We start from the raw sequence: 19848 nt of genomic DNA, 5'->3' as shown, positions 1-19848 counted from the left end.
GCTCTGATCGGGTGACGATGGCGCAGGTCGATGTTCGAGCAGTTTACCGACAAACTGTTACTGAGGCACTGAGACCCTCGCTGAGGGCTCGTTAACTTGCAAGAAGCTGCTACCCCGGATGAAGCGCTCCTCCTCCCCTCCGCCCTGCTGCACCTGCCGCCGCCTCATGGCGACCCTTTGCTGCAGTTCTTTTTCCATGCATGGAAGTAGTCGGGGAGCTGAATAGGCGGGATGCTGCAGTCCAGCTCCATCCCGTGGACCCCTCCCGTGACCCACTTACCCTGGCACATCATGTCGCGGATCAGGTCGGGGTTGCTGGCAGAAGGAGACATCTCCGAGTGAGCAAACGACTTCATCTTGTTCCCATACTCCTCCGCCGACCCGAAGCACCAGGAGCAGTGCCACCCAACGATGTTGCCGGCTCGCTCGCACGTCCTGCCCGGCCCACTCCCGACACTGATCTCCTCCGCATGCTTGTTGTTGGGATTCGCCGCCACGTTCCTGACTGCGTTGGTGTTGTACTGCAGCATGTTCTTCAGGAAGCTCCCTGAAACCAGGCCCCTGACCGTTTTGCATCCTGACTCCAGAACTCTCCCGAAGTGCGAGAAGTGCCAGGTGAGGCAGAAAGTGACGGCCTGGTTGTGCCGGATGCTGCTGCTCATCTTGGCCAGGACCTCAGGCTTCACGATCTCGTCTACATCTGTGACTAGGACCGCGTCGCTGTCCTGGATCGGTAGCTTCTTGAATCCCACGTTTCCGATGGCGCATCGTTGTAGCGCCTCGTTCTCCCAGTACTGGAACCCCTCGGCCCTCCCGTCGATGGAGACGAGGTAGAAGAAGTCTCTGAAGGGCGCAAACCTAATGTCGTCCCTGGTGATGGACAGGTTCTTCCTGCGGTTCGACAGCGTGTGCCGGCTCTGTACGACCACCACCCCCGTAACGGTCTTGCTGTACATCTCCAGCAGCAGCCTCAGCATCTCCACCTCGTCGTTGACCATCACCCCCACCCATATGCTCGTCTCGTTGCCCGCTGGTTTCCGGGGGTGGGGAGGGAAGTCAAACTCGACCCAGTCCGAGGAACGGATTGAAGGGCAGATAGTGTTGCTAGAGCCCTGGAGCGAGAAGAAGGAGCCCAGCTCTCTGGCTGGTGCGGGCAGAAGTCTTCTCCCCTCGGCCTCGCCTCCTCGTGGATCGAACATGCCCTCGTGCTGAGAGTAGATGAAGAGCTTCACGAACACCAGGAGCGACGTGAGAGCGAAGAACAGTAAGGTCACGACCCGAAGGACCTTCATCCGGCCCTTTCCTGCGACGAGCTCCTCCTCCGGCATCGAGCCCTTCCTCGCGCATCTCTGTCTCCTCTCTCTGTCTCTCATCTCAGCTCACACCATTACCGTCTCCCCTCTCCTCCTCTCTCCCTGCCTTCCCTTCAGCTCTCGACCTGTCGTAGGCAACTAGGGAAACGAATCCTGAAAAAGCCGAAAAATCTTCAAGGTCAGTGAGGGGATGAGGTCAACAGCACCAAGAGACATGGCAGGTGAGGGGGGGAGGGAGGGAGGGAGGAAGGGAGGGAGGGAGGAGGGAGGGAGGAGGGAGGGGAACATAGGAAGCAACGGATGGTTCGGGGGAAGGCAAGGAAAGATAGTATGCGACTGGGTTGCAAACTTGCAGAAAGGAGGAGCTTGCGATGGTCGGGATTGGTGAGGCAGGCGAGCAAACAGGTTGGAGAGAAAGAAGGATGGAGCTGAGATTAGGAAGTAGATGTGATGGTGTTCTAAACTTGTAGACTGAGCTAGCTTGCTCAGATGACGATGGCATGTACCATGTCTTCAGTCCTGGCCACAGCAGGCAAGTTCCTCATCCATTGCGAACGTTCTCTCACATGCTGTCCAGTGAGGAGGAGGCATGGAAGGCTCGACCAGGGTTGACCTACAACTGCGCGGTATGATCCTGTCTACCCGTCCCCACCACTAACTTTCAGTCGCAGCCTCCGGGCGTCGGCTGCTCGAGAATGCAGCAATTTGCTGGGAAGGTGCGTGGAGAGCGAAGACGACCGCGTCTCTCACTCTCCTGCCGTAGCCTTTCTCAGATTTCACGCCCAAGGGCGGCATGAGCTACGGAGATTTTTCCAACATCACGCCGGAGTTCTCGCACAAGGGTGAGGGAGGCGGAGGAGGCGGAGGATATTCAACGACAAAAGCTGATAGTGAGCGACAGGACGAGCGAGCTGGTTGCCTTCATAGTTGTCAAGCTGTTTTCACTTTCACTTCACTGTACAAACACGGTCGAACCGATCGCCTCCTACTGCTCCCCGTGTGACCCTCATGTCTCATAATAAAACATCGAAGAAGAAACAATAAAATCAGAAATAATATCCCTCGTCGTCGTTCTCGTCCACCATTTTCCTTCTGGCCGCCATCATCGCCGCCAGCGCATTTCCTAGGGAGCAAGTCAGTCGACACAGCAGCCATGTCAACCGCACTGACCTCCTCCTCCTCCACCACCCGACGACTTCACGCTCAGGCGCTTGGGCTCCACTTTGACCTTCTCTGCCGGCTCGTCCGACTTCACGACCTCGGCAAAGCTCCTGGACGGAGAGCTGGAGCTCAGAGACGTCTTGGTGGAGCTCCCTTGCGCACAAGGCACCCGCGACAGAGAAGCAACTGAAACAGGCCGAGCCGCCGGCTCCTCCTCCTTGCTGAACGACAGCCGGGGCTCTCCTCCGGAGAAGTTCTGCACCGGGTGAGTCACGCTTGTCATCTTGGAGCGCAGTAGATCCTCGCTGGGCCCTTGAGCTGGTATAGCGCTCGTGTCCGACAACCCTCCCTTGACGGCTCCGTACGGCTCCTCGATCGCAGGAGTGCTCGAGGCGCCTTCCTCGCAGAGCTCCAAACTTTCCAGCTCAGCAGACCCAGAGCTGTGGTTCTTAGACAAGTCTGCTAGGATGGGATAGGCAGCGTGCGAGCCTGCAGGGTTCGGGGCTTGACTGGAGGGCGACGAGTCTTTTGATTCTGATTCATCAGGCGAGAGATGAAGGTGCTGTAAATGACAGGGAGTGGCCGCCGCCACGTCAGAGGGCGAAAGGCTGGGGCTGATCTGCAAGACTGTCAGGCGACGACCGTTCGAGACAAGTCCCAGCACAAGCGGCAGTACCTTGGGGAAGATTTCACCGGGGGGGTCGCTGGGAGGTGCCCTCGGCTCCTCCTCGTGTTCGACAGCCACCTCATCGATGCGGAGAGCGTCACGGTGGGAGGAGGCAGCGTAGGAGCTCAGCAGGCTCTCCGCCTCAGAGGCGAACTCAGTCTTGGACGACATGAGGAAAGAAGAGCTGTCTTCTGCCGCTCTTGCCTTCAGCACCGGGGAGCTCGAGCTGTAAAACGACGTTTGAGCCGAATTGCTCTCGGAACCACTGCCACTGTTCGGGCCTGCTGGTGCAGTTGACTCCTCTCCGACCGGGGGATTGGAGGCACGAGCAACTACCTCCTCCTCCTCCTCCTCCTCCTCCTCCTCCTCTTCATCGTCGCTGTCAAAGATACGAAAGAGATCCATGTCGTTGTTCCCCTTGCCGACCCAGACTTTGGCACTCGGCCTTGTCGTCGTGTCTCTCGGCAGCTCCTGGGGCGGCTCTTCACCGTCTGACTCGACGGAGTCGCTGCAGCTGTTCTTGTTGGCCTCGCTCTCGACGTTTGCCTTGGGCTTGAAGATGCTGATGAGCCTCTTGACAGAGGTCGGCCTCATCCGCTGCTTCGGAGGAGGAGGGACGTTGGCTGCCGGTACCTGAGCCAACGCTCTTTCATGCTTCGAGGCACCATCCACCTCATCATTGGGAATCGGGTCAGGCGAAGTTGACTTCCGGAAGGCCCCGTCGTGCAGGGGGTGCGATATGAACAATCTGTTCTGCTGGGAGGCTGAACCGGAGAGCTCTTTCTCCCGCTGGCACGATTGCCTCTTTTCCGCCTCTCTCTTGGACATGGCAAGCACCATGTTCACCCCAGTCACCCACAGGTCCCGTTCTTCAGAGGAGGGAGCCAAGAACTCCATGACTCTCTTCACCTCTGCCCTCACGGTACCTCCTTGAGCCGAGTGGGCCATCACTTGCCCGCCTTCGATCGCCACAATGAACTTCCTGTTCAGTGACAAGTACTCTTCCTTGTTCATGCTCGGGCTGTACTGTAGAAAGAGTCAGCGCTGAGGACGATAAATCGCATCAGGCAAGCAAACCTGCTTCTTCCACGGCTGGATCCACATTACGTGACCTTCTTTATCCTTTCCCCATGTCAACACGCCGCCAGTTGTTATCTTCAAGTTGACAGTTTTCTTGTTCTTTCCAATCTGCTCGCAATGACAAACTCAGATGCTGCCTCCCATCTGCGCTCTTAGACACCTTCGACGACGTAAGCATCTTCTCCACCATTCCTCCTCCGACCACAAAGATAGCTGCTTTGAGTGCCTGTCGAGATCACGTCAGTGCCGACGTTAGAGATGATCGCTTTATCCATCACCTGAGGGTCATTGTTCAACTTCTCCTCTTCCTTGGACAAGGCTGATATCGCCTCCTGAGGAAAGCAGAAACATTACTTTATCTCGCCCGAAACAGAAGGCAACACAAGAACAGACCTCTTGTGAATCAGATGCGGCTGGTCCCATAACGAGCGATTTCGTCTTCCTGACCTGATACCATGGAGTTCAGCTATGTGCCTTGGGGATGTAGGAATCTTTTACCTGTATATTGCTGTACACCGGCACTTGCATCGAGTCCATAAAAGACGCCTTCACAGAATCTTGAACTCCTCCATTCTTCTCCACTTCTTCCAGAACTTTCTTCACCTGTCCTTCTCTTCAGATCAAACACAAAATTACTGCATGTCCAGACCTTCTTGGTCTTCCTTTCCAACTCCATGATCTTGCTTTCCGTGTACCACTTGCCCTGGTACTTTACAATCCTCTCCGAGGAAACTTTGGGCTCTTGCGTTATTTCCTCATCAGAATCTTTTTCAAACAAGTCGGCGTATTGCTCCTCCTCATTGTGTGTCGCATCATTGACATGCTTCTGTGCCTCTCTGAAAGCTGGCAAAACAAAGTCAGCAAACTCCTGTGACTTCTTACTTGTCAAGCATGCATGTCAAACACCATACCTGCGCCAGTGTCCTAGATTCAAGAAAAAGTTCAGCATCCAATAAATACCAGAGACATCAACACACCTTGATTTCGTCGACAACTTTATTCACTTGAGAAGCTTCGAGCTCTTGCAAACACTCCAGGAAAACCTAGATGTTTTTTACGCTAGCTTTCAGAGTTGAACAAGCTGACCTGCGAAGTGGTGACTCCGCTCTTGTACTGTTCTTGACTTTGAATTTTGAATTCTGGATCAGCAGTGGCTTTCAGCTCCCTGATGAGATTTGCGATGATTGGAATTCTCCTGTCATGAACTGTCAAGGAACAGCAACAGTAGCCCACCATCACGTTTTTCACCTGCCATTCTCAATCCTCACAAGCTTGAGTTTGACCATGCTTCCTACTTCTCCAAGGATTGCCTTTGTAGCTGATTCTATCCCCTTGCAGTATACACTCTTCCCATCAACCTCCATCAGACAGTCTCCCGGCTGTATGCCACTGTTGACTGCACTCGAGCCCTCCACGAGGGCCTTGACAAACAACGAGTTGTCCGGGGCTTTGAAGAAGACGATACCCACTCCTGCCAGACTTTGGGGCTCCTCAAACGCATCGTTGAAGGCTGAGGGGATGTTGTAATTGTACTTCTTCTTGCCATTAAACACCTTCCAGACCATCTTGAGATTGGTCTTATTCGCTCCAATCTTCAATCAATTTGAATCGCGATGAGGAAATACATAGCTCCTCCTGCATAACATAGATTTAGAATCGTGCAGGAATACGTTGACTCGCGAATACTATTTCAGCAAACACCTCCTTTGACCGTCTATATCTTTCATGCTGGGGGTTGTTGGGATGGGGGCGGACTAACAGGACAATACTTCGTGAGGATTCTAAAGTACAGATAAGCTCTTTGATCAGATCATTATTCAAGATGATGTCAATCCAAGGAATTCATTTCGACATCAAAACACACACATCCATCATGTCGAACTCGCTCTTGATCGAGATTGCGCTCGCAATGGTTTGAGTCAGGATTCCTTCGTCCCTTCAGATTGATGTCTCCCCTGCTTCCTGCATCCCTCATGCGGCCTCTTCTTCATATTCGTAGCTAGTTACGTGTTCGCACTCTCTTATCAATCCTATTTCTCCCTTCCCATCTCCTGATCCTGCGAAAACCGCCATTCCTTCATGTTCAGAACAGGAGGACCCCGCAGATCTCGGACTCAAAATGACTACCCTTACCCCACACTTCTAGCAAATACTACCCCACTTTCAACCCCCGAGTTACCACCACACCCCGAAAACTCTTTGTTGTTCACCCCCACCCCGTTAGAAACTACCTACCACGGATCCACAAAATGATGAAATGCATGAAGTACCCCTCCTTTGCATTTTTATTTAACCCCTACTTGACAGCCTCTATGACTTTTTGAGGGTACTGAACCCCACCCCCTGAACAAAACCACTTCACACCAGAAGTCATGGAACCACCCATCCCCCACAATTACTACCAGTTTTCAGTACCAATATATTTGATAAATAATATTCATATCGAGATATCAGATATTCATTATTTTGTCTCTAATATTTGAATCTAAACAGATAAATAGCCAGAACTTTGATAATTTGATTTAGGTTAACTCAGTTACAAATTTCCCAAGGAGTCAAACATTATTTCAAACTGTTTTGCAATATTTGAATTTGTAAGAATTTATTTGGAAAACGATGAATCTCATACCAAGGAATGTACTTCCAAATATTTGAAATGAAAGGAAAATTACCAAAACGTTAAATAAATGTTTGAAATTTAACAGAAGAAAAGTAGGACAAAGTCGCTGAATCAAAATTGCACAAGTCCAGCTTCCACGGACCCCCCCTCTATCCCTCTTTCAGAACCCCACCCCCACTGAGCCTTCGCTGCCTCTCGACGCGAAACGTCAAGATTTCTCACGGTTAACTAAAACTTTCATTTCGGACTGGAGCCCCGGAGCTCCCGGCCGGGCCCTGTCGGGTAGAGCGGAGGGGAGCGAGCAACAATGCGGGGGGGGAGGGAGCAGGACAGGCACGGGGGGAGGGCAGGCGAGGAGTACGAGGAGAGCTGAAGCAGTGAAGAGATCAGGCAAAGAGACAGCAAGGAGAGGAAGGGGATCAGGGGTGGGCCAAGGCTAAGAACGTGGGCAGGATCTGGGGGTGGGTGCAGGAGGGAACGCTTGAGTCACTAACCACCTGTAGCCTTAGCAGGTTGCCATGACCCTCCCTTTCCTCAACGTCGTTGAAGAGGACGTGTTCCAGTTGGTGAACGGCTGCCTCATCGGCTGGCTTCTGCTGATTGCCTTCCCCCGTTGGAAGCACACCCCCAGCGTGGTCCTTCTGGTCTCGGCTTTCTACGCGCTCCTGTACACCCTCCTCCTCCCTTCCTCCATCTTCGGCACGCTCCCCCCCGGCTCGAGCTTCACCTCTCTCCAAGGCATCGTCAATCTCTTCTCCAGCAAGCGGGCTGTCCTGGCCGGTTGGGTGCATTATGTGAGTTTTGACCTGCTAGCTGCCAGGTTCATCCTTCTGGACTCGCAATCAGCAGGTAAGGCGCGCTCAGAGCCTGCTCCTGCTCCTACTCCTTCTCCTTCGCCTGCTCCTTCGCCTGCTATCTTAATCCATCCTCTCCATCCTCTCCTCCCCCCCCCCCTTCTTTCCTTTCCTCCTTTTCCTTCTTTGTTGATTCGCTTGCAGGCATTCCTCATCTCTTCATCGTGTGGATCTTTCCTCTCACCTTGCTGCTGGGTCCTGCAGGGCTAACCTCCTACCTCCTCCTCAAACCGCTTGTCAGTGGATCGAAGAGCAAGAAAGCACAATGAACTTTCTCCTCAACAGCCTTCTCCAGCCATTCTTCATCTCCCTGGTAGGATCTTCTCCTTCTCCTTCCTCTCCTCTTCCTATGTGCTTCTTCCTGTGCCCACGGAGTGCTAGATGGTTGGAGCCATCACAGGACAAATGGTCGGGAGGAGGATGGGGCTAGCTCAGCGAACTATGATGAACTTGTCCAGGTCAATAAAGTGACGTGAAGCTAACACCATGAGTGCAGAGAGTTGCTCTGACCTGTTTCTCTCGTAGGGGTTTCTATGCGCTATGCTCCCTTCTCGCTCTCCTCATGATCTCCTGGATCCTCGTCATGCCTGGAGCCTGTCACCTCCTGTGGTTGGATGCTTGACCTCTTGTCGTTCATTACCCCCCCCCTCTCCAAACACATCTGCATCCCTCTCTGCGCCCCCCCCCCTCCTCTCCTTCCTCCTTCAGCCTCTCTATCTCTCGTCCCCTTGCACGTCTCTCTCCCTCTCCCTTTCCCTCCATCCTTCCCATGTGTTCCCTCCCCTTTCTGTTCCTTCGTCACTCCAATCCTTCTTTCCTCTGATCCCTTTCACGACTACGCCGATCTGACCTACTCCTTGCTTCCGTCTCACTCCTACAACTTCTGGCCTTCTGAAGGTCAAGGGACGTGACTGTTGAGTTATGTAGGAGCAGCGGACGAAGAGACTTCCTGCAGAGCATGAAGATAACTCAAGTTCATCCTCAGATCAACTAGGCGGCAAGTTCTGACTCCCTCCACCTCAGGTTCCTCTCAGTCTCTTGACCAAGTACGAAGACCAGCATCTCATCTGCTTCACTCACGTGTTCCCTGGGGTGAGTCTCCTCCCTTGCCTAGCTCGCTTCTCTCCCGCTCCTCTCTGCGCTGTTCCTTCTCCTCTGGAGACTTCCTCTACTTCACGATATTAACTTCCAAACCTTGCCTTGCCTTCCTCCTGCTGAATCCCACCTCTATCTCCCTCCCCCCCCTCCTCCTCTCTCTCGCTCCTATCTCCAGGTGTTCTGGAGCATCGCCATCATCGTCCAACTCAACAAGGGCGTTCGCACTCAGCATCCTCTGCTGGTCAGGATGAGTTCCGATTTTGCGCCCCCTCATCCCCCCCCCTCCTCTCAGCATCAAGTCGTCGGAGCCATCTTCTTGACCATCTCGCTGGCGATGATGGTGGGTCCGCCACCCAGCAAGATTCGCCATGCCCTGATCGCCCCTTTGAATCAGGTCGGATACTACGCTATTGAGGCCCGCGGGTTGATCTACTATAAGTCTGTGGCTTCTCCGACCTCCACTCTCGTCTCTCTCCTCACTCTCCTTGCCAGGCATGATTTCCGGAACATCTCGACGCACGATGCGGTCCCCAACATCTCTCTTCTCCCTTCGTCCTCACTGTCTTCTCCGACCAGTCCTCTCACATGTTTCCTGCCCACGAGCCATCCCTGACCTCAGGTCTACTCACCTTCCTCCACTCCTGCTCTGATCCGAGGCTTCTCTCACAGCGGCAGTTCTCTTCCTCGTTACAGGTACCACTACCTCCATCCTCACTGTCCCGCCCTCAACCCACCAGGTCTACTCGCCCTCCTCTCCATCCTGTTGCACCGTCGGGCATCACACAGGTCCGAACGTCCTCCTCCTTCCCCGCTCACTTCCCTGCAGGCGCTGGATCTTTCGGCACGTCGTCCTGGGCCTCTGGGTGTCACTTCAGCGAGTCTTCGTCGTTCTCTTCCCCTTCTTCATCGACCTTGTAGGGCTAGATCATCGGAATCCACGGCAAGCGAGACCCTCCTCATGCTCTGATCCCTACCGCTCCCAGATCGTTCATGTCCTGACGCCTCTCCCGTCCTCCCCCCCCGGCTCTTTGCTTTGCTCCTTCCCCCTCCTTACTTCCTCTCTAACTGAAACCTCAGGGTACAGAAAGCCAACTTCGGAGATGCAGGAGTTTTCGCTATCGGGGTGAGATCATGACTTCAGCCCTCAAGGAGGTTCTTACACGTTTTTCAGATTTTGGCTGCTGTGGTGGAGACAGTCAACGTCTACATGGACAGGATGCAGGAAAAGAAGCCAGAAGGCAACAAGAGAGATTGAAACGAGCACAATGCCATTCACTCGACATGCGCATCTCAGTCTAGTTGGGGCCTGATCCGGTGTTGAAGAGCCCGCCTCCATGGTTGATAGACATGAAAAAGTCAGCGAAAACGACTGAGATGATAGCCATGAGCTTCATGACGATGTTGAGCGCAGGCCCCGAGGTGTCCTTGAGAGGATCTCCAACCTGTAACATGTGTCACTGAGGGCAACATCACACTCCCGCTGCTCCTCACAGTGTCTCCGACGACAGCGGCAGCGTGAGCTGAAGACTTCTTCCCAGCATAGATGACGTTGCGCCCATCGGCCGTCTCCACTGGCTCGTCTCCTGCCATGATTTTGTTGTACTTGGCGGGATCCGTCCTCTGCAAGTCCGACAGCCACTGCCTGATTGGCACCTCCTTGTCAGCGCCTCCCATACGGACTCTCTGCACAAGGCAAGAATCTCCGTTGTTCTTCGCTGCCTGCTCATACCAGTTCTGAGCAATGGGACGTCCATCGCGGTAAGGGAACCAGCCGTTGAGTTCACCTTTCTCGGTGTACTTCTTGGCATTGTCCCAAGCACCTCCAGTGTTGGACATGGAGATGGCGAGCTGCACAGATGACGCAGTGGCGCCAGTCAAGAGCCCAGCAACAGCTTCCACTCCGAAGAAGGTGCCGACCAAGATTGGGCTAAGGATCACAAGAAGACCAGGCGGGACCATCTCCTTGAGGGAAGCCTTCGTGGCGATGGCAATGCACGCCTGGTAATCTGGTTTCGCGAGGGTTCTGCCCTGGCTTCTCCATTCCTGACGCTCATGGAAATCAAGGCCAGCACTGTCGCTCAAGCCCGGGATTTCAGCCCATTGCCTACCAACCTCCTTGACCATAGCGTTGGCTGCCTCACCGACAGATCGCATGGTCATGGCGGAGAACCAGTATGGCACCATGGCACCAAACACCAAAAACGCGAAAACCACAGGGGACAAGAGGTTGACTGCACCTGTTGAGAGTGGGCTATTCCCATTCGACGCGACGCGGGTAACGAAGGCACCAAACAAGGCCAAGGAAACGAGGGCAGCAGATCCAATGGCAAAGCCCTTTCCGATCGCAGCAGTGGTGTTTCCAGCGGCATCAAGAGCATCGGTCTTGTCACGCACAGACGACGGCATCTCAACCATCTCAGCAATTCCACCAGCGTTATCGGAGATAGGTCCATACACATCAATGGTGAGGCAGGTAGCCAGAGTGGAGAGCATTCCGAGTGCAGCAAGGGAAACTCCATACATTCCAGCACTCTTGAGGGAGAGGAAGATGATAGCAGACAAGATGATCACTGGCAGAATAGCTGATTTGTAACCAAGAGCCAATCCGTAAATGATGTTGGTGGCCGCACCGGTTTCAGTAGAACGAGCGACGTCACGTACAGGGGTGTAGCTGTGGCTTGTGAAATACTCGGTGATGAATCCAATGAGGCATCCACCCCAAAGGCCAGAAATAGTGCAGAAGTAGCAGATAGTTGGGGTAACAAGGGCATCCTTGCCATTGACCGACAGTAAGATGGATTCGGGAAGAGCCCAAGCAGCGACTGGATAGAGGAGAGCTGTCATGGCGATCGAAGTCACGAGGAGCTGAATCTTGAGAGCCTTCTCAATGTCTGCTTCACAGCGGACCGGTTGGATATCAGTGGCAATGAAAGAAACAACCATGCAAGCAACAATTCCGATGGCGCTGATGAAGAGAGGGAACACAAGGGCAGCCCATCCCTCATTCTCGATTGAAACAGACGCAGAGCCCACGAGCATGGCAGCGCAGCTTGCCTCTCCAAAAGAACCGAACAAATCAGATCCCATTCCAGCAACGTCTCCCACGTTGTCTCCAACGTTGTCGGCAATGCATGCTGGATTGTAAGGAGAATCCTCATCGAGCTTCTTGCCATCACCCACGCCAATAACCTTGCCCGAAAGATCCGCACCAACATCAGCAGCCTTGGTAAAAATTCCTCCTCCAACACGGCCGAACATGGCAATGGCAGAGCCACCAAGACCATAACCGGCAATGCACTCGAACACGGTCTTGTAATCTGTTTTCCCATCTGCACCGGTGAAGATTCCACGGTAAACAAGACACAAGGTGTAGAGGATCATGAGCGACAAGGAGCAGAGCGAGTAGCCCATCACTCCACCAGCGCGGAATGCAGTATTGAATGCAGCGCTCCAGCCATACTCTCCTTCCTTCTTTGCGGACACTGGCTCACATGGTTAGCAAATAACAAGTTTCAAATCATGTTCTGCACCGGTGGTACGTGCATTCGAATACACAGCAACCATCATTCCGATGAATCCCGCAAGAATAGAAGTCAATGCTCCAACGATGAACGAGAGCGCAGTAAGTCCACCTATACACAATGTTAAAGACCCACCCATCATAATCCTTGTGCAAGCTTGGCATCACCGACGGTAAAATCCCAGCCGTTGGTGTTGGTGTGGGAAACCATGAGCAAGATCAAAACGGAGAAACCAGCCACGAAGATGAAGCAGATCTACATCTAAAATCAGCCTCCCACATTGTACCAAACAAAAACAAGCAAAGATGACAGCTCGCCGTGCTCACCTGATATTCGGCCCACAAGAAGGCTCTTGCTCCTGCTCGGATGGTCTCATAAATTGTGATGAGCTCCTGTTGAAAGGCAACTTCAGATGAGATCCACCGACTTTCCCACCAACACGTGCGTGATGTGATAGGAGTCTGTACATACCTCATCAGATTCTCCTGCTCTCGCAGAGCTGACGAGCGGCTCCATATCATCGCTGGGGGAACGCAAGGAGATCTTTCCAACTTGTCAGACCAGAGGCAAGAATATGAAATAAAACATCACCAATGAGACACAGTAGTAGAGGAACGACGCAAAAGCAATTCCAACAATGCCGCAGGAGAAGATAAGCAAGTTGGCTTGAGCCTGCAGAGGAGCTATTATATTTGGCTCCAGTACTGAGCACGGTCGAAACCTCAGAACTCCCTCCAGAAGGCGGTGTAGTTTGCTTCGGCGAAACAACATTTTGAGCCCCAGCCAAATGAGATGATGCGAGCAGCAAGACCGCCACGGCCAGAGCGGAACTGACCTGAAACATGCCCGACATCACCGTCGAAGTCACAGAGCCAAAGATATGCACACAACAACATCATGGCAGATAAAGGTTCCCTCCACAACATGGTGTAGGTTGGATTTCAAGGCCTCAGACTTGCTTTCAAAACAAAGCGAAAAGCAACACAGGATCCAACAAAGAATAAAATGTTTCAGCGGCGCGCAGAAATCAGAAATTGATGGCAAGAGCACCAGAGAAGGAGTTGTTGTAAAACAACTCAAACAAGAACGCATTGACTATCAGCCCCTCTCTTCCCATCTCTCTCATCTTCCTCTTCATCTTCCCCTCATTAGCCATTCTCCTTACCTTTCCGCAGATTGCCGCCATCGTCGAGGAGGACACGCAATGAAGGAAGCTACCCCCCTATACTCACACACCGTGTACCCACCCCCACCCCCCATAGGGTCAGCTGAATACAGATCCTGTTCCTTTCACCCCCTCCATGTGTGACCCCTACCCCGTTATTTGACGGGTACTCCTTCAACTACCCTACTGTGCTAATAAAAGTTTGTCCCTCATTGGGGGGTCCACGTATGCCGGTCTATCCTACTACACCCCGTGGGGCCCGAGAGGGTGGATTACGATGATCAGCCTACCCCTAATTTGGCTATCAGAAGTACCCCATCTCGAATCCAAAAACCACCCACCCCCTCAATTTCCGGACTCATCTTTAAAAGAGTTTTTCACAGTACGGAGGACGCTCATACGAACTTGTCAATTAATACTTGTTAAAAATGAAAAAGTGTTTTATAAGGTCTGTACCCCCGTTGTGTTTTTGGGGTATAAAAATACCTTAATATCAATTAGACCCCCTTGGCTGTTTAGAAAAGAACCCGTGGGCCAGTTCCTGAATTTTAAAATTCATCACGTACTCGACACAAATCAGCCTCAGGAGATGCAATTATGTAGAAGAGAGGGCAGAAATTATTAACCCTAATCATTCCGCCACTTCACTTCACTGTCCATAATTCTGGCCCAAACCCCATCGCTACAGACACGTACTGCAGTTAAAACAAAAGCACTTTTATTTGCAGGGGCCGAGCATGTGGGGTACCCACGGGTAGTGATTAATAGGATTGTTATGGGTCCCATTGACAAGGGGGTAGGGTTTATAATGAGGGTTTCGAGACGATTTTAGGGTCCATTGGCCCATGGGGTGGGTACAGATTCCTCAGGAGGGGTGGGGAGGTTCGTAAGGGAGGTCGTGGGAAGGAGTTGTATCTCGCCGACTCGAGAGGGCTCAGGGAGGGGATGCGGTCCAAGTTCGAAGGCAACTAGATCCGGGCCCGGGGGCTGGCTGCAGTTCCGGGCCTTCGAATGTTCTGAACTTTCACTCAAAGTTTCTGGTCATGTTTTGAAAGTTTGAAACTTGTGGTGGTGATGCAAGCGGCATACCGACTATGGCAGCAGAGCGGTGAGGAGGGGAGGGGAGGGGGAGGGGAGGGGGAGGATACCAAGATCAGTCTGTGAATGAGAGGAGAGGAGAGGAGAGGAGAGGAGAGGAGGGGAGAGGAGGGGAGAGGAGGGGAGGGGAGGGGAGAGGGGAGGGGAGGGGAGGGGAGGGGAGGATGGGAGAAAGATACCTGATGGAGACGAGTGTGTGAATGAGAGGAGATGAGATGAGGGGAGAGGGGTGAAAAAGTAGGATACAGAAATTCATGGAAGGGCAATGGGGTATCTCTGGAAAGCGCATTTGACATTCGGAATAGGTGTTGCACAGATAACAAGCGCACGATCGCTTCGATTCGGAGAAGAACCCACCAGGTAGCTACCCTAAGATAAGACTAGCTTGTGAACGGCGTGCAGTCGTCTCCACAAGCTGTTAGAGATGCTGTCCATAGCCATGGAAGAGGAAAGGTATTCTCCCTCTGTGTCTTGAAGGGTCCTAAGGTTGCCAAGGTACGATGACGCCGAGAAGCTGAAGAGGGAGGTAAGACTTGCGCTCTTGCCCTCACAACAGTCCCAGTGCGCAATGGAGAAGGTTTTTTGACATATCCCATGTGAAACTCTCTCAACTTCAAGCACAGCAACAGCTGGACTCCATGAGGCTTCAGCTCTCGCTTGCTGTATGCCCGTCGGGGAACAGACTGCTGAGGTGACTGTGGGAGCGTGTCCAGCAGTGTCATCGAGTGACGCCAGTTGGAACCCAGAGCCGCAGGGAAGTCGTTCTCGGAAGTGGTGAACAGCTGCAAGAGCGTTATCTCATCGGACGACCTAGTCTTTGTTCCTACTACTCCTCAGAAGTACCGGAGGAGACCGCAAGAGAGGAGCCTGGAACCGCCTGAAGAAGACGAAGGAGGAGGAGACTTTCTTGGAGTGAGCATGCATGACCGGTCCGTGGGTCTGTCGTTTAACCCGTTTCTCGACAGACCTGCATGCAGAAAGTGCATCTGCTGCTGGCAGGAAATCCACCCGATGTCTTGGCGGCGGGGAGGATTGTCCACGAGATGATAGCGCACGCTGGTTTGAAGAGCGAGCCACCCTCCTGGGCTCCGAGTGAAAGATTTGCAGGCTCAGATGACTACTCGGAGGGAGAGGTCGGGCTTGAGCTCTCAGATGCGTGCTCGCAGAAGGTATCAGACGACATGGCATGATGTTTGTTCTCCCTGACTCACCAGCGTCAAAGGTGGTCAAATGTGCGCGCATGGAGTTGAAGAGTGTTTGTAGCGGTAGAGTCAGCGGCCCTTCCTGGAGGGACGACCTTCTCAGGATCATTGCGGTCTTCCTGCCTTGCGTCTCTTGCGATTTCTCTGATAATTGACGTTTCAGCTGTGGGACCTATCAGCGGAACTGGATGGTGACGATTCGGAAGATGAAGATCTCATATCGGATTTCCTGCAAGCTCAACTGGAAAATCTGTCGGTTTCATGCTACAGGAGGATGTTCAAACGGCAGACTCCCACGATCCAAAGTTCGCAAGACCTCTTGAAGGCTATCAACACGATCAGCAAGGAGGATATTGACGTGCCAGGGGCATTGAACGGCCTTGAAGATGTGTTGTACTTTGTCCTGGACTTCATGCAGCTTTTCTTGAAGAACGCCAAGGTTGGTCCTTTGAATGGCCGTCTCGAGCCTTCTGATGCAAATGCAATCAGAATTCAAACCAGAGCTTGTTGACGAATCTAGTTGCCCGAGGGGCTTCAGTCTCTTCGCGGATCTGCTACAGCCTCTTCATCTCTCTCCTGCTGGGGCTGTCACTGACCAGCATCCTCCATGCATGCAAGGTATCGAGTGGGTGGGAATGCGGATCAGACTGCCAGGGTGACCAGTGTGCAGGTCCTGAAGCAAGAGGAAGATGGTTCCGACGACGGAGAGATCGCGAACAAGGCTCAAGTCAAGACGGAGCTGAACAAGGCATTCAAAGTCATCGAAACCTTCGAGGTCAGCAGAGTCAACCGCTGGATGGGTCGTTTGGAGCTGAACCAGCACTGCAGGAGAGGATGGTCGAGATGCTGGGATCGGAGAGTGAGCGTGAGAACTGCGACCGATGCGTTTGCTGACATGGGGTTGAAGGTTTCGATTCTTCCTTCCTGTCCGACGAGTTCGCCGAGGTGACTCTCTCGCATTCCTCGTGCATGGCGGGTTGAAAGTGTGGCGGGCAGGTGGTCAAGTGCTCGTTCGAGGTCTTCGACAGCCTGGAGGCTGAAGAAGCTTGAGACGGACACACATCGAAGGGGACGAGGACGGTCTCTGTCCTTGGATGTAAATATAGCTGCAGACTGTACATAAACTGACGATAGGGCTCAAATACATTTTAATCAAGTGAGCTAAAGGACCTCCCCCCCACCTCCTAGCTCCCTTTCAGCGAGTCTCAACCCCTCGCTGTTCTTCTCAACCTTCATCCCTTCCCTCCCTTCCTATCTCAACCTCCTCATCCCCGCCCCCTCCCCCTCCTCCCTCTCCCTCCTCCCTCTCCCTCCTCCCCCACCTCCTCCCTCTCCCTCCTCCCTCTCCCTCCTGTCGCTCTGTCGCTTGTTTCCCTTCAGTGATTTCTTGAGATGCCGTTAAAAAACTCCAGCAAGGGGGTGGGTGGGTCAGCACAAGTACGGGTACATTAAAGCCTCAAATTCGACTATATCTGGGGGTGCGATCAGTTTCTCCCCAGGTACCAAAAACGCGAAATGCTCGCCTTCGCAGTCACAGGAGGGGGAGGAGGAGGGGGAGGAGGAGCTGCGGGGAGGTGGCTGGGCATGCACAGGGGATGCTTGGCAGGAGGATCTCTCGCGTTTGCCGCAGGGGGGATGAACAGGATGCTGAGAGTTGGAGAAATGAAGCAGGGGGGAGCGAGACTGGAGCCCATGGGACTTTCTCGGAGACAATCAGATTTGATGAGATCTAAAACGGTCCAGAGAGGTGAGATCTTTCTCGCGCCCTTCCCCTTGCCATAGTGTTGGTGTCTGTTTGTGTTGCTTGCTGCGGTTGACGCTGCTCTATCGTTTTTTTGTGGTCTTTTCTTCCGAGCCACTCGAGTCTTGAGCGTGGTTGACGCGATTCCTTGATAGAGGACGAGGACCACAATCCCTTCATGAGCTCTGTCTTCGATCGGGTGGACGCGAGAGAGGGAGAGACAGTTGGAATCTCCTACAAGAACGACTTACTCAAGCTCCTCCGTGCTCTACTCGGCTACTTCTCCTCCTCCATTCTCGCTGCCTGGCTAGTCGTCCGGTGCTACTTGACCGCACTGCCAGAGAAAGTCTCGCCGGGAGCAGCAGGAAGGCTCATGGCTGCAGTGTCGAGCTCAACCAGGCTGATGAGAACGAGGGGAAGGGAGTATTACATCAAGTTTGCCATGGCAGCGGTGAAAGGTAACTTGATGTTGATAAGGAACAACCTCCTGAGTTGGTGCAGCCTTGAGGAGCTTCGGTGTGAATGTCGATGTGGATGTGGAGATAGCGAAGAAGCTGCGGGAGGAAGAAAGTAGAGCAGAGGACGAGCGGTCACATGGCTGACCCAGCACACAGGCCGAACCCAGACGCTGATGCTACAAAGGGCAAAGGAGGAGGAGGAGCGACGAAGGAAGGAGGAGCAGCAGAGGAGGATCGAAGAGGCGAGGAGGAGGGCAAAAGTGGGAGGCGAGCGGGAGCAAGCAAGCGCTGAAGGGCACACAGGAGAACTGGGACCTGGCGGTCAGCGTCGTCAAGTTCGTTGGAAAGAAGACGTGGCAAGGTACAGGAGAAGGGAGAGGAGGAGGAGTAGGTGGGAGGGGGAGGAGTAGGTGGGAGGGGGAGGAGTGGGTGGGAGGACGAGGAAGGAGGACCAAGGGTGAGGTGTTCCTCTAGGCTCTGTTGTTGCTGGGAGCGCGATCGTGGAGGGAGGGAAAAGTGCAGCAGAGCAGGTGAGGGGGTTTCATGCTGATGCTTCAAGTCCGATGACGAGCCGAGGTAGGCGCAGAAGATAGCTCCTGGCCTGCTGGCAGTGGGTGCCGTAGCAGCCTCTGGTGAGTGAAAGAGAAGCAGGAGCAGGGGGCAGGGGGCAGAGGGCAGGGGGCAGGGGGCAAGACAAGAGAGGGATTGGGTGCACAGCAGGCCGGAGAAGGAAAGTGGAACAGGAAGCGAGGGAGCAACGGGGTACCAGGATGGGGAGGATGACGATGTGTACAGCTGACCTGACGGACATCGCCCTGGCAAGTGCAGCTGGACTTGTGGTGACTAGTGCAGTGGTGAGGGGACAAGGGAGGAGTAGAGGAGGATGATAAAGTCGGGCAAGGTTGACCTCGCAGTCGCGGAGAGGAAGCGAGAGGTGGAGGCGAGGAAGAAGCTGCTGGAGACGAAGGTGAGGCAAGCGCGGCAGGAGGGGAAGGGCGGTGACGAGAGATGACAGTCACAAGATGGGAGAGAGGAGAAGGAGGAAGGAGGAGCCCCGAGTGGGGAGACGGAGGAGGCCGGCCAGGAATCGGGGCAGATAAAGCTGACCTTTGACATGAAGTCGGAGGATGAGATGCGGTGAGGCTCGATGCCCGAGGCCTTCGGGGTCTCTGAGCTCACCGGGCAGGCAACTCTACAACCTCATCCTCAACATGCAAGGAGGGAAAGTGAGAGGCTCCTCCTCTACTCGCTCCCTCCTCCTCCATAACCTTCCAGCTTCCCTGCCTATCTCCCCTCCCTCTCGCTCGCTTCCTCTCCCTCTCCTCCTCCCTCTCGCTCGCTTCCTCTCTCTCTCCCCTCCCTCTCGCTCGCTTCCTCTCTCTCTCTCCCCTCCCTCTCGCTCGCTTCCTCTCCCTCTCCTCCTCCCTCTCCTCCTCCCTCTCCTCATCTCTTCGCAATCGTTCTTCTCTGCTCTTGCCCTACTTTCCCTTCTCTCCTCCTCCTAGCTCTCCTTCAAGTGCCGATGACCATGTAAGGACTTCCCTCTCGCTCTGGCCCTCGCCCAAATCTCCGCCATCCCGAGGATCGAGAACTCGCTGGTGCCAGCGACCCACAGCATGTCAAACTTCTGAGCTCTTGCGCAGGTGGACCGCGTGCAGAAGGAAAATTGCAAGGTAACTGGTTGCAACCTTCATCTCTCGGTCTCCCCTCCCCTACGGCCTTCCCCTTACTTCCTCCTCCTCCTCCTCCTCCTCCTCCTCCTCCTCCTCCTCCTCCTCCTCCTCCTCCTCCTAGCGCGTGCCTACAATTACTCATGCTACGCTGGCTCCTACTCCTCTTCACCTTCTCCTACTTCTTCTCCTCCTCCTCA

The 19848-nt window shown here is 53.8% G+C and overlaps 6 protein-coding genes across 6 annotated transcripts in view; 3 read left to right on the top strand and 3 right to left on the bottom strand.

Annotated features, from left to right (window-relative positions):
• Positions 1 to 164: 164 nt before the first annotated feature.
• Positions 165 to 1292, bottom strand: GUITHDRAFT_107452 (hypothetical protein; the record flags this gene model as incomplete). Its single annotated transcript, XM_005833592.1, has 1 exon — positions 165 to 1292. The coding sequence occupies one exon, from the start codon at positions 1290 to 1292 to the stop codon at positions 165 to 167; it is 1128 nt and encodes a 375-aa protein (XP_005833649.1).
• Positions 1293 to 2359: 1067 nt separating this feature from the next.
• GUITHDRAFT_107451 (hypothetical protein) lies at positions 2360 to 5786 on the bottom strand (the record flags this gene model as incomplete). The annotated part of the gene is made up of 12 exons (XM_005833591.1): positions 2360 to 2436; positions 2484 to 4167; positions 4219 to 4329; positions 4382 to 4447; positions 4500 to 4553; positions 4615 to 4668; positions 4720 to 4824; positions 4871 to 5064; positions 5133 to 5145; positions 5199 to 5264; positions 5308 to 5416; positions 5470 to 5786. The coding sequence occupies 12 exons, from the start codon at positions 5784 to 5786 to the stop codon at positions 2360 to 2362; spliced, it is 2850 nt and encodes a 949-aa protein (XP_005833648.1).
• Positions 5787 to 7359: 1573 nt separating this feature from the next.
• On the top strand, positions 7360 to 7964 carry GUITHDRAFT_138048 (hypothetical protein; the record flags this gene model as incomplete). Its single annotated transcript, XM_005833590.1, has 2 exons — positions 7360 to 7690; positions 7840 to 7964. The coding sequence occupies 2 exons, from the start codon at positions 7360 to 7362 to the stop codon at positions 7962 to 7964; spliced, it is 456 nt and encodes a 151-aa protein (XP_005833647.1).
• A 1997-nt stretch (positions 7965 to 9961) lies between these two features.
• On the bottom strand, positions 9962 to 13497 carry GUITHDRAFT_162896 (hypothetical protein). Its single transcript, XM_005833589.1, has 9 exons — positions 13480 to 13497; positions 13036 to 13149; positions 12906 to 12986; positions 12786 to 12857; positions 12641 to 12706; positions 12482 to 12569; positions 12324 to 12425; positions 10285 to 12275; positions 9962 to 10235 (listed from the first exon to the last, which is right to left on the bottom strand). The coding sequence occupies exons 4-9, from the start codon at positions 12828 to 12830 to the stop codon at positions 10089 to 10091; spliced, it is 2439 nt and encodes an 812-aa protein (XP_005833646.1). The 5' UTR covers positions 12831 to 12857; positions 12906 to 12986; positions 13036 to 13149; positions 13480 to 13497; the 3' UTR covers positions 9962 to 10088.
• Positions 13498 to 14842: 1345 nt separating this feature from the next.
• Positions 14843 to 16829, top strand: GUITHDRAFT_138046 (hypothetical protein; the record flags this gene model as incomplete). The annotated part of the gene is made up of 14 exons (XM_005833588.1): positions 14843 to 14937; positions 14980 to 15030; positions 15064 to 15103; positions 15201 to 15268; positions 15360 to 15489; positions 15555 to 15636; positions 15685 to 15746; positions 15800 to 15892; positions 15943 to 16218; positions 16269 to 16397; positions 16450 to 16554; positions 16608 to 16644; positions 16687 to 16724; positions 16776 to 16829. The coding sequence occupies 14 exons, from the start codon at positions 14843 to 14845 to the stop codon at positions 16827 to 16829; spliced, it is 1260 nt and encodes a 419-aa protein (XP_005833645.1).
• A 465-nt stretch (positions 16830 to 17294) lies between these two features.
• The window catches only part of GUITHDRAFT_138045 (hypothetical protein), a gene marked incomplete at both ends in the record, with an annotated part of 3244 nt that continues 690 nt past the window's right edge, over positions 17295 to 19848 (top strand). The window contains 13 exons of the mRNA XM_005833587.1: positions 17295 to 17526; positions 17676 to 17978; positions 18022 to 18090; positions 18135 to 18238; positions 18282 to 18339; positions 18453 to 18508; positions 18559 to 18610; positions 18774 to 18832; positions 18880 to 18945; positions 18994 to 19115; positions 19165 to 19204; positions 19514 to 19576; positions 19622 to 19651. Of these exons, the coding sequence (XP_005833644.1) occupies positions 17295 to 17526; positions 17676 to 17978; positions 18022 to 18090; positions 18135 to 18238; positions 18282 to 18339; positions 18453 to 18508; positions 18559 to 18610; positions 18774 to 18832; positions 18880 to 18945; positions 18994 to 19115; positions 19165 to 19204; positions 19514 to 19576; positions 19622 to 19651 (1254 nt within the window). The remainder of the gene's footprint in view (positions 17527 to 17675; positions 17979 to 18021; positions 18091 to 18134; positions 18239 to 18281; positions 18340 to 18452; positions 18509 to 18558; positions 18611 to 18773; positions 18833 to 18879; positions 18946 to 18993; positions 19116 to 19164; positions 19205 to 19513; positions 19577 to 19621; positions 19652 to 19848) is intronic.

This window comes from Guillardia theta (assembly GCF_000315625.1).
Source record: "Guillardia theta CCMP2712 unplaced genomic scaffold GUITHscaffold_29, whole genome shotgun sequence".
In the NCBI taxonomy this organism is placed as follows: Eukaryota; class Cryptophyceae; order Pyrenomonadales; family Geminigeraceae; genus Guillardia; species Guillardia theta.
This window is presented reverse-complemented; position numbering and strand designations above follow the sequence as displayed.